This window comes from Dreissena polymorpha, chromosome 6 (genome assembly GCF_020536995.1).
Source record: "Dreissena polymorpha isolate Duluth1 chromosome 6, UMN_Dpol_1.0, whole genome shotgun sequence".
NCBI classification, from domain to species: domain Eukaryota; kingdom Metazoa; phylum Mollusca; class Bivalvia; order Myida; family Dreissenidae; genus Dreissena; species Dreissena polymorpha.
The window spans coordinates 5,175,513-5,193,284 of record NC_068360.1 but is presented as its reverse complement, the minus strand read 5'-3'; the positions used below and the strand labels follow the sequence as shown (position 1 = coordinate 5,193,284).

The 17,772-nt window shown below is 34.0% G+C and overlaps 1 protein-coding gene across 2 annotated transcripts in view; it reads right to left on the bottom strand.

The window, feature by feature from the left end:
- Positions 1 to 216: 216 nt before the first annotated feature.
- LOC127833776 (uncharacterized) overlaps positions 217 to 17,772 on the bottom strand; it is a 30,835-nt gene continuing 13,279 nt past the window's right edge. For both annotated transcript variants that reach the window (XM_052359227.1, XM_052359228.1), the window contains exon 3: positions 217 to 5,166. In XM_052359227.1, coding sequence (XP_052215187.1) covers positions 4,298 to 5,166 — 869 coding nt within the window. In that variant the 3' untranslated portion in view covers positions 217 to 4,297. The remainder of the gene's footprint in view (positions 5,167 to 17,772) is intronic.

Here is a 17,772-nt window from a genome sequence, read left to right as displayed (position 1 = left end):
TGCATTATTCGTATAATAATTTACCTTATTATAAGATGACCATAACCCCAGTTTACAATACAATACTTACCGTATATGGTTACTTCCCTTAAAGATTGGCTACAACGAGAACTAACCTCAATATTACAAATGGGATTATTGGGAATTCATTTTAAGTACGCGACTGTTGATCGCGTAAAACACATTAAGTGTAACTCTAAATAACAAAACTTATTATAACATGTTTGAAAAACTTTATTATACATGGATTATGTTAATATAAAATGATATAATACAATCGATTATAGTTTATATTAAGTCGAAGTTGTAGTAAGTACGTGTATTGATAAAAATGCTATGCAATTTATTTTAAGGAAGCTAACACGCAAGTCTAAATAGTACTTAGTGTTTAACATATATATCACACATGTTTTAACACCAGATTAGTGATTATATGTATGATGTTTTGTGAAATAAAAAAACAAAGTCACAAAACAGAACATAACAGTTTATTAAAGGGACCTTTTCACATACATTGGTTTGTATTGACGTTTGTCATTACATGGTTAATATTGGTAAATTTAAACATTGGAGCTAAATAGCTCAAGTAAAAAACAAGAATTAAATTAAAGAAAGAAAAAAAGACATCCTAAATCGCACTCAAATCATTCGGCCATTCGTGCCCATATAGTTTGTGGTGTATTTTGGACTTTATATAAGTAGTGCTCGTAATGTACTAGAATACAGCGACAACAACAGAACTCTCAAAATTATTCAATCGTTTCGAGTTTGAAACGCTTTATAATTTTCTGGTTTTTAAATCGTCGGAAGATGCTTATATGGATATTTTAGAGAATGGAAAATGTTCAGTATTACTGTTTCCTCGCAAATATCGCAATTACAACGAATATTTGCAAATCTTAAACATTTTTTATTTCAATTTCGTTAATTTACCAAAACGTGAAAAGGTTCCATGAGGACTTATACATATATTTACTGTCTTTAATGTATACCGTTGTAAATAAAGTAACATTCCATGTCAATATAATATAACTTTAACATAATTATAACAGAATATATATATACGTATATAGTGCAAACTCAATGCAATTTCGAAGCAAAATAAAACAGAAATCAACAACGGGTTGGATAAGAAGAAACGTACTGATTTTACAGACAGTAAGGATAAACTTGTATATACTTTTGTTAAACAAAAACTTTAAATCCAATATTTCACAAAATATCAAGAAACTAACGGTACATACACATACTTATTTCAAATAAAAATACAGAGAACTATTAATTGGCATCAAGTGGTATTTTCTAGAAAGTTTTGTGAAGTTTAGTTGTGCTTTACATATTTACATAGATTAATAATTTAACATTTATATGTTGAGGTCATTCCTACCAATACACAAGCCTATGGAACGTAACAACAGGTGGATTTATTAAATAAATACTGTTAATGTATTTTCCCCGTAGAAAACGGCAGAATGAATTGCATTCTATTTATCCCGTGCATTACAGTAAAGGCAATAACGTTCTTCACGAGGGTTTTTATTGCGCGAATTTCTTCCGGTCTTAATTCTCAAGGGGTGGGCAGAAGCTCCTAATTTTACAAGTACACACGAAGAATCAGTAAGGCAATAATAAAGAGGGCAATAAATCTAAGTAGTATTCATATTCAACATACGTTTTATTTACATTATATTGATTTCTAGACAAGAATATCAGACCATTCCTGCTTAAAGGTGTCACTATTTTGATTTCTCACGTACAAAAGCATCACGTTTAGTCATATTGGCAGTTTGAAACAGTGAGAAAAATCGGTATTCGTTTAATTTTTTTAACAGTTGTTCTTTACATTACAAAAATGAATTGCGAAAAGTAAAGGCGGGTATTTCCTTCCCGGTATGTGACGGTTACCCGTAAAAACATGTTGTTTTTTCCAATATGAGTTGCTAAAGTACAATTCATCAGTGTCAAGTAATTAATAAGGTTAAAACAGGCCTAACCTGATCATCAGATAAATGTTTTAAAATCAGGAGTTCAGATTGTTTATTGTGGAGTATTCAATGGTGAAACCAATAACATTTTAATAGTTTATGTTTAAACAGTTGTATAACATGTTTTGTTTATAGCAACATATGTATCTGGCATGTTTTGAAGTTTTTATTGGTGCATTTGACCATATTTGTTTCAAAAGCATTTTTGAAAAGTAACAAAATGAATATGTTTTTAATTGGAAAAAAAACGCTTCATGAATGATAGAGATCCGTGAATAAACTATTTGATTTCGATTTCATTTTGAAGCTTAAACATAAAAAGAAGGGTTGAATTCAGAACAATAATTAAAATATTTACAATAAATATACCATATTTTATGTATGGCTTTGAAATATAAAACATTTACATTCCTATCAAAATTAAACATAAATTGCAATAATCGCATAGATCCCTCTGCATAACTCCTACATAGATTAATTGAAACAAAGATGATATTAATTATATGTGTCTAATTTACCATTTAGACACATGTATTTACAATCAGTTCATCAAATAATATTGAAATATTCGGCTGATTAAAAATGCATTGATCTTTAGAACTTTTCTCGTGTTAAGAGGTGCTATGGTAATGACTTTTATGTATTCGGCCCAACAATTCACGAAAAAAGAATTATATTACAACCGGCAAGTATTGCTTTTGTTTTTAATAACAAGGCTAAGATTAATAAAATTTGCTACTATTTATTTGAGATCATCACTTTGCTTAATGATTTTGAAAAAAAGCCGAAATTAATAGTTTTCATAGTGTAATTTACATTTGAATGAAAAAAGTACATAAGGTTATTTGCAGGCAGACGAGACACACTGAAAATTACATTCTTTCCCGGCTTTTTAAAAATGTACAGTGATTTTTTGGTCCAAAATAACAGCCACTTTCCCAATTGCAAAAAGTACAAAGGTCTGTTTCCCAATGGCAAGTAACATTTCCCCCCCCCCCCCCAAAATCTGAACTTAATTTCCCCAAAATATGCCAAACTTTTCCAATAAACCAATTATTGAGTTTATTATACCGCAATTTAATTCCCTATCACTTCATAAAATAAATTTAGAAAACAGTCAAATATGTTCTTATAATCAATTGGTAAACTGTAATTAATAATCATATTAATAATGTTTAGATTTTTTCCGAATTTCATTCTCTATCCCGCTTTTTCCCAATTGAAAAGGCACGGGCTGTAAAATATAAAGCGAAAAAATCACTGATGTATAGAACTTGTGAAGGCTAAAAAACATTATTTTAAATTACTTACATTTGATTGTGACGGTAAGAAAACATTTGCATAGCAGGGTTTTTTCTTTTATATAAAAAAAAGTCGGATATCAAAGCAAACTGACCCGATTCCAAACCAAAATTGTTGTTTTCCACAATTTCCAAAAATATTATTTTTTTAGAAAGAAGAGTCTAATAATTATTATATTTCAATACAATGTTATTTCATAAACATATAACAAACTATATAACTATATGATTTAGTCCTGACGTGTAAATATTTGTTGATAAAATGATAAAAAAATTTCCAAAATGGTCCATTTTTAGGATAAAACTCCTCAAATTTGCAAATTTAATTGATTACAAAAATTCCAATTTGACCAGACTCTTTTCCTAAAATGGCTAGAAAAACCCCTACATTGTTCTGTTCAGTACTATAGGTTTTGTTTATACGTTTGTTGTAATTTATTTTATCCGCTAATGTAGACAATTACAATATACAGTACAATGCCCAACATGCAACGGTTATTGCATTTCCGACGACAAATATTATTTTGTTTTTTCCCGCTACTTAATAAAAGTATACAAACTATGTATAAATGATAGGCCGACTTTTTTTTATATATTGACGAACATCAACCGCGCCTTATTAAAGAGCATGGTGACACACCAAAACTATATGTAACATTTCAACGTGATCATGAGTATACCGTATAATGTATATCTTAAAACACATCAGGTACGTTGCATTTAATGGGAATTAAAATAGTATTACATCCGCGGTATATTTAAAGTTATGGACATATTTTGTAAAAAAAGACATTATTTTAAGTGTTTTAAAACTAATATTAAATAACGTTAAATTCACAATACATAGGCAGTTTTTAATTCTGGTGCAATCAAAATGAATAACAACACTATTTAGTTTTCATCAATCAAAACGTATACCGTATTGATTTAAACATCACCATACCCGAGCATTTATAATATATATGATGGTAGATCATTGCATGATCACATGGATCACGTCTTACTAGTCACCTAACGCATTGCCGGTGATATCTTATACAACTGAAGTTTCAAGGCGCCATTAGCACTGTTAGAAACCGCCAACCTAGTGCCGTTCTTAGACAAACCTATGCTGTACGGGCTCCACATATCCACTGGGTAGGTACCGATAATGTTTCCATCAACACTCAGGTGCACGATGGAGTTCTTATTCTTACTGCACACCAGCACCGTGTCACCAGGCCCTACACAGGCACCACGAGGCTCCTGTATGTTCTCATTAGTGACTGCTCTAGATGTGCCATTCACGGTGTCGTACACGTACACTGTGTGAGCGTACCTGTCAGTCAGTACTAACGTGTTCTTAGACTGGACATACGTGCATTTACTCTCACCTAGTTTGTACGTCTTCATAGGAAACGTCAGGGAGTGATCAAAATCTGACTCTACCCCGTCCACTGATATCATTCTAGCAGGACGGGGACCACCGTACGTACTCACAACCATGTTAGATGGAGACATGAAGCATATAGAGTCAAATTGTGATGATGTATTGATATTCCTGGTCAGTGTGATGGTATTGTCTGTACTCACAGACAGGAGACATACTACTTTACCACTACCACTCGTTACACACAGTGTATCATGAGACACACATACTACGCACATTGGGTAATCCTTGAACTTGTACGGTGTTCCAAGTCTCTGCAGTTGCTCATTCAGTATGATACATTTCTTGTTCTTGTTATCCACGGCTACCAGTCTCCCGTCCGGCAGGAAGTCCAGTCCACTGAGGAGAGGCTTCTCCTCATCATCTCCAGTCTTCTGTAGATCCACGGATACGAGCAGCTCCAGGGTGACTGGCCTTGGTTGGGATGATAAGCTCATGGGACTGGTCTTCACTGAAATAATAGTAACAAACTAATAACATTTAATAATAATAATTCAAATCGGCACCCTTTGAGAGAAAAATTATTGCAACTGAGAGGGTATTTTAACGCTCTATTAAAACTACCCGTATTTTCCAAATCATCATCAATAATCATCATCATGATCCTCATGATCATCATCATCATCATCATTATGATCATCATGATCATCATCACCATGATCATCATCACCATGATCATCATAATCATGATCATCATAATCATGATCATCACATCATGATCATCTATATTTCGCAACGACCCCCGTCACATAATAAATCTAAATAAAAGCGCGGAATTTATATTTTATTAGTATTTTTGACAGTCCTGAATTGTTTTCTGATAGACAGAAATACAAATATTAGTTTACTGAAAATGATGTAAAATTATGAATACATGACCAATCCACATGCATAGTAAACATGCATGGCGAACTGTCTACGTAAATTGTATTATAATGTTACTATTAGTGTTTTTTGGTTACAAAGAGAACTCCGTTGTTGTTATATTGGATAAGGTAAAACAAATGTGTTCTTTTTTTCCACAAGCATCGCCAACAATAGGGTAGGTAGATCGAACTGAATTTTTTTCTTATTATAAAGCATTATTTACCTTTCTTCATGAAACATCTTTTTTCCAAACTTTATTGAGGAAGTTCAATGACATAAATCTTTCACGCGCCTATTCAATATTTTGTCTTTGTTTATAATAGTTACTTAAAGGGGCCTTTTCACAGATTTTGGCATTTTTTTAACTTATTCATTAAATGCTTTATATTGATAATTGTAAACATTGGATCGTAAAAGCTCCAGTAAAAAATCAAGAATAAAATTAAAAAAAGGAAAAGATCATTGCCCGGAGCAGGTTTCGAACCAGTGACCCCTGGAGTCCTGCCAGAGTCCTGAAGTAAAAACGCTTAAGCCTACTGAGCTATTCCGCCGAGTACACATACTAAACGTATTTTATACCTTATATAAGCAATCTTCGTAGTTTCACAAAATTTAACGACAAAAACAGAACTCTCCAAATTATTCAATCGTTTCGCGTTGCAACGCTTTATAATTTTTAGGTTTTAAAATCGTCAAAAGATGCATATAATGGCTATATTAGACCATGGTAAATGTTCAGTATTACTGTTTCCTCACAACTATCATAACTAAAACGAAAAGAGTGGACAAAGCAAACAAAATAGGTTCGGTCGGGTTAACAACTTTTGTTATGCCTTCGTACTGATGAACGTAAGTTGTATATTTTAGACAACAAATTGTATACTCCTGAATCTGAAGTAAATAATATACATGTACAACAGATCATAAAGACCGAATACCATTAACATAGGATTTCTCACTGCTCATTTATGGTAATGTTTAATAATTAAATAGTTCGAGAGATTAAATGTTGCTAATGAAGACACGGGCGCATGGACGCACGGGCTTAATTAAAGCTTAGATGCTCGACTTGAACACCACGTTTTTAGCTGAGGTTCAACCCGCTAAGCTTCGTGGTAATGATTTATATACATCAATATTCCTCAGCATTACTTAAGTAAACACATGTTAATCCATACTTTTGCAAGAACTGTAAATATTTTGCTTAAGAATGATCGTGAAAGATAACGTAATAATATCCTCGTATGTCTGATAAAGACTTATATACTAAAGGGTTTTGTACGCGATCACGCTATTTTGATGAAATAACCATCAAACTACTGACTCGAGCTTGACTGTCACTATAATACCGTGTCCCCTCTATCGAACGACCCATCACGAACGCACCGAAAGTTCACTCGTAGTTAATCGGGAACTGTGTATGACGTCAAGACTTGGATTGTTCAGTTTGATGCGAGTCTATACGTCGCGATACGACGTTTTTCGTCCGGTGGCGGCATTATGGTTACACATTGGAATAGATAAACACTAACGTGTGTACACGAATCAGTACCCCCACACCCCCGGGACGACGTAAGTATAATCGATGGTGACTACGAATTTAAGCTACACCCGGAAACAAATTTAACAATTACTGTAAATGATGTTTTTATATCGCTGGCTTATATATACGTTGTGATGCGTATTGCAACGTCGTGACGTACTTTACGCTAGGTCACGATTTTGTCAGTTACAGCTTTTACGCTCTGTAACGGTTTGATATTGAGTGAAGTTTTAATTAGTGACTATATGCTCTCCATTGTTGGAGCGCAAAATCTCTAACCTGTTATTTCTATGTACAAAGATGTTAACATCATTCTGGAAAAAAATGCTGGTCAGTTAAGGGGTTTAGCGTACGACATTACATGAAGCATTTGTGTAACCTTGACCCTTAATGTGAATCGTATGACCTTACATGAAGTGTAATTATTGTGTGACGTTGACCTTAAGCCTAGACATGAACCTTGAACTTAAAGCGGGTATATACGATTTTTATATGTGTTAAATTGTAATGTATTGATACAAATATGTTATCATAACACACAATATGCAAGAAAAATGATACATTTAAGACGAATTTCATAAAATGCAGCAAATACAAATTAGCGCCCCGAGCCGATTGTGACGAAGATAATTCGTACATATTTTCCTACAATAACCGATGCATTCGTCTTTTTAGTGAGTGTTCGTAAGTCGTAGGAATCGATATCGCTGCAGGAATGAACCGTTAAACTAAATTTAGATTCACATCGTACATGCATTATATACATGCTGGCGAATTCGGCTGTACAGCCTTTTTCGATTCCAGAATTAAATATATGGCTAATTTCGCATTTTTCGACACATGTTCTTCTTAACTTTTATTAAAGTTTATATTGAAATATATGTATACTAAGTTTTTTTACACATTTTATATTAATTAATAAATATTTGACAAGATCGTATATACCTGCTTTAATCCTAGACATGAATCTTACATATGACACAAAGCAAGGAAGAAGAAGGAGAAGAATTATGGGATGTAATTACATAATCCACTGCTGCATAGTAAAATAATGGCTAAATAATAGATATTTCTACAAATGTGAGACCTTTGATGTGTGACCTTGACTTTGGTCAAAAACACATAGGGTTGCACTGCCTGATAATTGAGAACAACTACTTCAGGACATTTTGAGAATCCATTTTAGTATGATAGTATCCTTAACAAATAAGGCATATTTAACCAAAATGTGTGATTTTGACCTTTGTGTGTGACTTTGACCATAACCCTAGCAACCTGGATCTTATATTTGACACTCAGCTAGATAATGGAGAACAACTGTGGACAGTTATTATAGAATCCCTTGATGCATAGTAAAGGAGTTACTAAATAATGAATAATTCACCAAATTGTTTACCATTGACCTCAATGTGTGACCTTGACCTTAGCCCCTAGGATTATGGGTGTTGAATGTGAAGCCCCCACCCCCTGATGCTTGAGAACAACTATGGTAAGTTTCATGGCTCGAGCTCATGTGTTAACGGAGATAAAGCTCTAAGCTTATATTAAAAAACATTTTTTCAAGATACAAAGGGACATAACTCCGTAATTAACAGATGTTGTACAATACCATTTGGCGTTCCTCATCCTCTTATCCATAAATGTACTCAAACCAAGTTTCAATGAAATCCGCCAAAGCACTTCCAAGATATGGCCCCGGACACAATAGTGCCTGACGGACGGAAGGACGGACGGAAAGACGGACGGACGGACAACGCCAAAATAATATCCATCCGCCTATGGCAGGGGAAAATAATAAGGACGAGGCTTGTAATAGACACGTGCTTTTTGTTAAATGCCATTGTATACATACGCTGTCGATGTGTGACGTCACGGACTTCCTGTTAGCCTGTGACTTTTTTATTTATGAATAAATTTTCCCCCGTGTGTCGCTTTTCAACTTATTTGTGTGCTTATTCTAGTTTCATGATATGCAATACTGTTATACTATTTTCATTTTGCGCCTGTACTGTTATAATGTTTTCATTTTGCGCCAACACGTGCATGAGACGCATCCACTAATCATTTGCAAAAATCAACATACTGTGTATATATACACAGTTGGTCGAAAAAAAACATCTTTCAGTGCATTAGTTTTAAAGAACTTGTCCACTTGATTTGACGGATACACAAACGTTAACGTTTATCTTAAAAGTATGTGATTGCAAACTAGTTCAGAAGTTAAAGTAGAAACTACAAGCCAACACAAGAACACACTTTTGGTGGCAAAGACACGTATGAAAACAAAATTGTTTGTGTTTGAAAAAAAACAATGTTAACGTTATCACTTTAAAACAAGACTTCAAAGAAATGCCAGAAAGTATGCTTGTTACAAATAATCGTATTCTTCCGCGGACTATATCATAGTGTATGCGGATGGAAATCCGCACATAATGTATTGTATAGGTCTTTGTGCTTACGCATCCGTATAAAGATAACAGAAACGTAATGACGTCACGGTATGTATACAGCGTGTACAAAACCGCCCTAGACGAGCCGATTAACCATGTCAATAGTTAAGAAGGCCACCGATCTGACCAGTAAGTTGAACAACAGTGGTAGAAGACTTTATAACAGTTTCCAAGTCGGGTCGCATATGACCGTTGGTAGAGTGGCGGGCTTAATAAAAATGTATATTATTCCATACAGTACGCCTGATCATCGATGGCGATATAAGTTAGCTATTAAAATAAAACAATAAGTAACACTGGCTGACAATCTCATTCAAATTAAATCCAAATGTTAGCTCCATAAGTTGCCGCTGTTAGTGGTGAGAATAGAGCACCAGACTTGGATTGATTTTCATGAGATTGCAATTGCTAGCCCTAAAAAAACGCTTGGGTTTTCAACGTCGATCGCCGAAGAATAAGAGGCAAAAGTTCGATGACCCTGATGTAATATTTTTAATTTTATTTATGTCGTTTCCGCGACTAGGTTACTCGTTATCAAGACTTAGCAACTCGTCTCCACGACTTAGTAATTCGTGAAAAAAATAACGTGGGAACGAGTAAGTTGTTGGAACGTCAGACAAATAACTCACCCTATACGACTCGGGTTATATTGTTCAAGAGGTCTTAGTTAAACGCACCCCCTGTACGTCGATAATCCAAACTGAGTAGGATAATACAAACTGAAGAAACAAATGGCGATAGAAATGAAGACTTCAGTAAACGGAGTTACGCTTTTTTGCAGTACGGTGGTATAAATTTAGATTATACCATTTGGTATGGTTTAGCCTCTAGAATTGATAACCTTGCTTTAAACGGCAGTAAATGACGGCGGGAAAGCGAATCCGAAATTCATAACTGCCCAATCAAAACGCTTCTTGGAGTATTTACAAATCACATATTTTCGCGTTGAATTCATCATCATGAAGAGACTGGTATACAAACTCCAACAATAAAGCGATTGGTCGTTAAAAATTGCCGTGTACGTACGGAATACATTACCGTCATTTTCTGCGAACCTATAAGAATATTTAACTTCAATGTACATTTGCTGGGAGGTTTTACAAGTTTAGGTTGATTGCGACTATTTGGTATTGGAAATGATTAGGCGATATTCAAAACATAAATTGTGTACAATATTACTTGTACAGTGCCTTGTCAGCCACCCCTATTCAAACTGATATGAAATATTATTCTGTCATGTAATCCGTTTTCCAAAGAAACTAAATAATAAGCTTTAGTTTTTGTTAATACAATGATGCAGTGTCTTTATATACTAGTATCTCTAATATTCATATGCAGATGTCTAAACGTGCTGTCGTGCTTTGTGTAAGGAAAGGTTTTTGAACGATGTGGTACTACTTGATTTATACAATTCAAAGGGCATTTGAGAAATTAACTCGCAGTTTTACGCATTGAAAGCATTCTTGAAACATACAAAAGCGTCTACTTACAATATAGGTGTATGCACTAACAAGATGACTCGATGTTATCATGTACACAATGCGGGGCTACAAAATTGCGCTTGCGAAGATATATTCGCCCATGTCATATATAAACATTTATCCTGCCACATGCCTTTAAATCAGCCCGATAACCAGGTAACCTAATATCCCAAAAGATATTAGGCTAGATGACCACGTGGCCTCGAATATTCGTCAGTTGCTATCCGCGCATGCGCATGCATTTACTATTTTCTATTAATAAAATATACTTTTTTTCTATTAATAAAATACCAAATACATGTAAAGAATTGTTTGTTTAAACATTATTATTTAAACAGCATAATTTCGTCTTTGTGTATTGAATTAATAACGAGTAACTCGATTTCTATGTGTCTTAACAAGATGGAAGCTAGCCTAAGCGCTTTGCCTGACGTGACGTCACCATGTTTTTTTTTTCGCGCGTGATGTTTACCATATTAAATATTTAAACACAAAATACTCGAAAAGTAGATATTTTAGAAACATTTCAACGAATGTTGTAAATGTGACAGGATAAATAGAATAATAGGTTGGTGACGTGGATGGAGAATGGTTATCTTGCTCGTCGGAGGATATTATCGGGTGAGCCGATAAATTCCTCCGACTTGCCAGATAACCATTCTCTATCCACGTCACCAACCTGTTATTCTCTATTTCAGTGGCCACTTGCACACAATAATAAAATATTTAAATAAACGTTGGATAAATTCGAAATTTTTTTCACTGCTTTCAATTAACTGTATTGAATAATACTAACAAAACAATAATCGCTGTTTTTAATTCTAATTTAGATGGGGTGGGGTTTTTCGGCACTGCACCAGTACGTTACAAATTACATCATACTTATAAAATAAAGCATTCATGAAGGCCTTCAAGACTAGATTCTAAACACAAATATAGTTGTGTGCAAATCGATGTGCTTTGTTATCTCATCTTTTTTAACAGTACCTGTAACTGAGCTAAAGTAGCTATATCGGTTACTTCACACACACACACACACACGCACGCACGTACGTACGCACGCACGCACGCAAACCCATCACTTCTATAATGACAATAAAAGAAAGTGTCATGTGTTACTCAATAAGGTGAGATTTCGACGAAATAAGAGTCATACTGTGCAACACACATATATTCGTCCGTGCATAAAATGTAGTTCTGGTTACGTTTTACAATTAAATAAGAGATTCAAAGGCACAATCAGCAAAAGTTTTTACGAATTCGGTTTCATAATTTTAGGGAATTATTTATACTAGAGTCGATTCGTCGGTGGATGGCTTTGTAACAAACCGCCAATAACTCAAATAATTAAACAGAGAGTCTGTCACGCACGCGTACACTCGAACAGTCAGTCACTCAGATGTCTGAAAAGTCAGTCAATCACTCACATATCCATGCTCACAGTCATTAAATCATGCACACATTCTAACGGGCAGTCAATCACTCACATGCACACTAAACTATTTTCCAGTCAAATAATCACATGTTCTTTCGCAAAGTCAGTCAGTACTTCCTGCATTCTAACAGTCAGTGAATCGCTAATATATAAACTCGCGCTGTCAGTCTGTCACTCACACATTCGAACAGTCATTCACTCACAAGAACTCTCGCATAGTTACACAAGCCTTCACTCTGAATTCTTAACGAGGATGCACAAATCCTAAAGCGTGTTTTACAGTTCATTAAGTCTACAGGCAAAAAATTGAAATATCATGCCTAATAGTGTATACAGCATGTAGTAATATTGCATATAGTTGCTTATTTCATGCTCTTATAAGACAAAGAACTACATATATTTTCAGGATCTTTAAATATATATGAAAATCCAAAGTCATCTAAGAGTTTCCTAACATATGAGTCCAAGTTCGAAAAGCACATTTTACATTTTGTTAAGCAATACAGTACATACCTCTATAAAGGCCTATTTTACTTTATTGTGTTAAACTCTATTATTGGACCCAATCCCGTGTACTATACCCCGGTTTATTGACACAATGCTGTGGTCACACTGCAGTGACCATTATCAGGTAAAATCATGGACCTTTATAAACAAAGGGATGCGTAACTTCAATGATCCGAAGAACAAGCTAACACGTCGCGCTAAACGGAAACGAGACTTGCGACCCAACGAGACTGCGCGCGACTAGGCAAAATTTCACAGCCGCCATTTTGACAAACCGAGGCCGTGACAACGCGATTCAGTCAGATTACGATTGCCAATTAACCAAGTGTTGCCAACAAAGATGTATTCATTGCAAAGATTTCGAGGGGTTAGAGCCAGAACGTGGTAAGTGCACTTTTTTTCAAAAATCACTTTTTTGCACGTTTAGAAAGCTAATCAAATACTCTTCAATTTGCACTATTCCCTGGAATCATGTCTTGTATACCACATAGTATATCCCACCGAACCAAGGTGCACAAAGTGCTTATCGACAAATCCCTTGTATGCCAGAATGTTTTACATCCTTTTAATGACTGCAAGAAAGCTTTAATAGCACTTAAGTCTTTTTGGCACAATATGTTTTCATACATATTGAGAGGTAAAACATGTGCCAAAAGGATTTAAGTGCATTTAAATCATTTTAACATAAACCAGTTGTGCCCCTTTTTCAAGGTAAAATAAAATAAAATATGAAGCCCTTACCTTGTAAAGGAATTACTTATCTGGTTTATATCAACAGGAAACACAAACTATTGTGCTAATGGGTAATTAGATAGGGAGAAATATGACTTTATCGGTGTTTATGTTGATTAAAGACACTGTTCTCCCACTAAGATGGTAAAATAATATAATTGTTTCAACACCTTTCTCATTGAAAGTTCTTTCTAATAGAAAGAAGATGTTTTCAAAGAAAACTATTTTTACAGTAAAAGGTAAGATTTTTAGGTATTATATTTGTGTGTAAAAAGCTGTCGATTATAATTAAAATACTAAAATAATTCACATTTGGACTTGAAAGGCAGGAAGAAATTAATGCTTATCTTTTTTAGATTTTGCAGTATTAATTTTTATACTTGTATTACAGGTATATGTCTCTTTGACTTCAGTGCCATTTGATATGTTCACTATAGAGAGGCTTTATTGCAGATGTATACTTTTATGGTTATAGCATTCAAGCAGGCAGTTCATTACACATTGAAAGTTTGAAAAAGCATGTTAAAAGCTGTGCATCTATTAACTTATTTTAAAATAAACGTTTAACATGCCAAAGTTGTGCTTATATTTTTACAAAGAGTTCATATCAACGTCAGAAGAACGTCTTATGTTCAAACATAACGGCAAAGGGTGTTACGACTGATCTGATTCGACGTTTCACTTTTAACGTAAAGAATGCGGAAAACCTAATTGGTGAATATTCCAGTGATCATAAATTGGAGAAATGGTAGGTGTGCGACAATGAGACCTCCTTAAAATAAGTGAATCCACAGTATGACGTCATTGGAATGTGCGTTTAAAAACGTCAATCTTTATGTTTAAAAGTATAAACTGGTGGACACACCTTGTCATAGTGTACGCATCGTTAAAATTTTGTCTCTAATGATTTATGATAAACACATGTTTTGTGGATATTCTGAAGACATAGAATAGCTTAATCATTGTTCTTATATGTTTACTGTAGTGAATAACATATAATCTTTAAATTTTTCATTGAAAATAAAGAAGTGAAATTCCAGGTGCTGAAGCAGTATTGCATGTGAGTGACATGCAATTAGTTGGTAAGTAATTTAAGGCAAGTGACCAATTACCAAATAGTACAACACAGCACAATACACAACAACATAAACATATATAAGAATAAAGCTTGGGTCACCGCCTTGGAACGGTCAACCTCACACTTGGCCCAGCAATATTCATGATACATATAAGAGTGAATAAAATTTAACCTCATAGCATTGCAACTCAAATTTAACAATAATAAAAGGAAACCAAAACGCATTCATTTTAATTACCATTTAATTACTCAATGGTAGGGAAGAGACCAGAGCAACAAAGTTACAACCTTTTGAGGAACGATGAAATGAAATTACGAACAAGTGTCAACTACATCCCTTATTTTTAGAAAAAAGATTTGAGAATATAGCAAACCAACGTTTATTTGAATAACATAAATCTTTACTCAAATTAAAATATATAAGGCGTCGGTTAAAACTAAACCCATACATTCCTGAGTAGGTAAGCAGCTAGAAATTCTCGCATGATTTCTTGGCTTCCTCAACTGACTTTTTCTCCTGGCAGTATTTGATGTAACATTATGCACTCAATTGTTAACTGTTAATGACGAACACATATTTTATAGAAAATGTTAAAGATATATTCATGTTCTGTAATCAAATCCCTTATCAGTAAAACAAGGCAACACATTTTCCCCATACATGTTGCAAACGGACACATATTGAGCAATATTTAAAGGACACGTTCTTGATCGTTCTTGTTGATGCCCTGTGTTAGTGTCATTTACAGATCAATATGGAACAATATAACATAAATTGGTTAAAAAGTTCGCAATAGATTTTAACAAATATTATTAAAGCGAGACTATACGATTTTTGTATGTGTTAAATTGTAATATATTGATTTAAATATGTTACAATAACGCAAAATAGGCAATCAAAATATACATTGAAGACGAATTTCATAAAATGCAGCAAAGACAAATTAGCGCCCTAAGCCGATTGTGACGAATATATTTCGTACATATTATCCTACAATAACCGAAGCATTTATCTTTTTATTAGGTTCGGAGTTAGTGTTCGTGTGTCGTATGAATATATATCGTTGCAGGAAATTAAAATGATCCGTGAAACAAAATTTAGATTCACATCGTACATGCATGATATACATGCTGGCGAACTCGAATGTACAGACATTGTCGATTTCAGAATTAAATATCAGGCTTATTTCGCATTTTCGACACATGTTCTTTTTAACTTTTATTTTAATTTATATTGAAATATATGTATTATACGTTTTTACACGTTTATATAAATTCATAAATATTTGACAAAATCGTACAATCTCGGTTTAAAACGGAAATAATACAGTTTATGAAATGACATAAAATAAATATTAAACAAAGATACGCATGTCTATTAAAACATGCCTACTTAAAATAATATACAGATAAAAAAAACAGTAAAAGCATATTACAATACCATACAATATGTACTGCTATATATTTGTTTAATTTGTATTTACCGGTTTATGTCTGTTTTTGTTTAATTTAAATTTGTTGCTGTATTAATTTCTTTTGGTTATATCACTGACTTATGTCAGTCAACCTTCTCACAAAATATGTGAAAAAGTCCCTTCAAAATCTTACACTTTCTTCCTTCCATGACTATCCCAGCCCATATTACAATAAAAATGACCCACAGGTCAGTACAGGGGCAAGGTGGGGGCCATCCTTAACATGGTTAGAAGAGGCAGAATGAAAAAAACAATAAACAATTATTCAAAGCAAAGTTAAATATATCAATATGCTTAAATGTATTTTGAAACAAGTATAACTAGTTAACATTAAATGATAGAGAATAAACTAAATTTATACAGACATGTTTGCATTCATATTTAGATGTACAGTGGCATAAAGATGACATTTACTCCTCTTTTTTATAAACTGCACTCCTCTTTTTTCTATCTCGTTCCCACGACATACTAACCAGAGAGTACGAGTTAACTATGTCGTGGGAATGATTTATTAGTCGAGAGAACGAGATACAAAAAAGAGTAGTGCAACACTAAATAAATGAAGAGTGCAATGAAAAAAGTGCATTAAATAAAGGAAAGTGCATTAAACACTTAACTGCACCGCTCTTTGTTTCGTTGCACTCCTCTTTTATTTCACTCTTTTTTTTCTATCTCGATCGTTCCCGTAACTTAGTAAGTTGTCCCACAACATAGCTTACTCGTTCCCACGAGTTTGTAAGTCGTTCCATTGAGATAGTTAAAATGCTCTCTTCTTTTGTTTAATGCACCCCTCATATATTTACTGCACCGCTCTTTTTTGATTGCACGCCTCTTTCATTTAGTTGTGCATCCTGTTTTTTTCTATATCGTTCACTCGACTAAGCTGACTGTTCCCTCGAGTTCGAGTTAGTAGGTCGTTCTCTCAAGTAAGTATGTCGTTGGAACGAGATAGAAAAAAGAGGAGTGCAATGTAAAACAAGAGGAGTGATTAACAAAAAAGAGTGAATGTCACCTATATGCCAACGTACTATTGATGATGAATACATGCATCTTACTGGAACGTTTTGAACAACTTTGATAGAGGATCACCCATTGATCATTTATGTGAAGGTTTGTTCGAATCTTCCCAGTGGTTGAAGTGGAGATTTGAAGCTGATTGTAGACAACACAAAGAGAAGCCAATAACCACGTTAGCTAACTCTCAGTAGAGGACCAAAATACAAGATGCAAGGCAAATACTAAAGCACAGAAGATTTAACAGTATGCAGTCGATAAAATTGTGATCAATCTCAACTTAGGTAAGTACTCGGTTAATCTCTTAATTTTGTTATAAAAATTATGTGAACCTCGTTTTGTGACGAGCTTTTACCACTGCATTCACATTTAAACAACTGCTGTAGAGAATCACTATGCATTTACAACATAGGCAGCAATTTACATAACCTAAGTGACAAGGCGGTTCAGAATATAATAAATTATAAGTATTTTT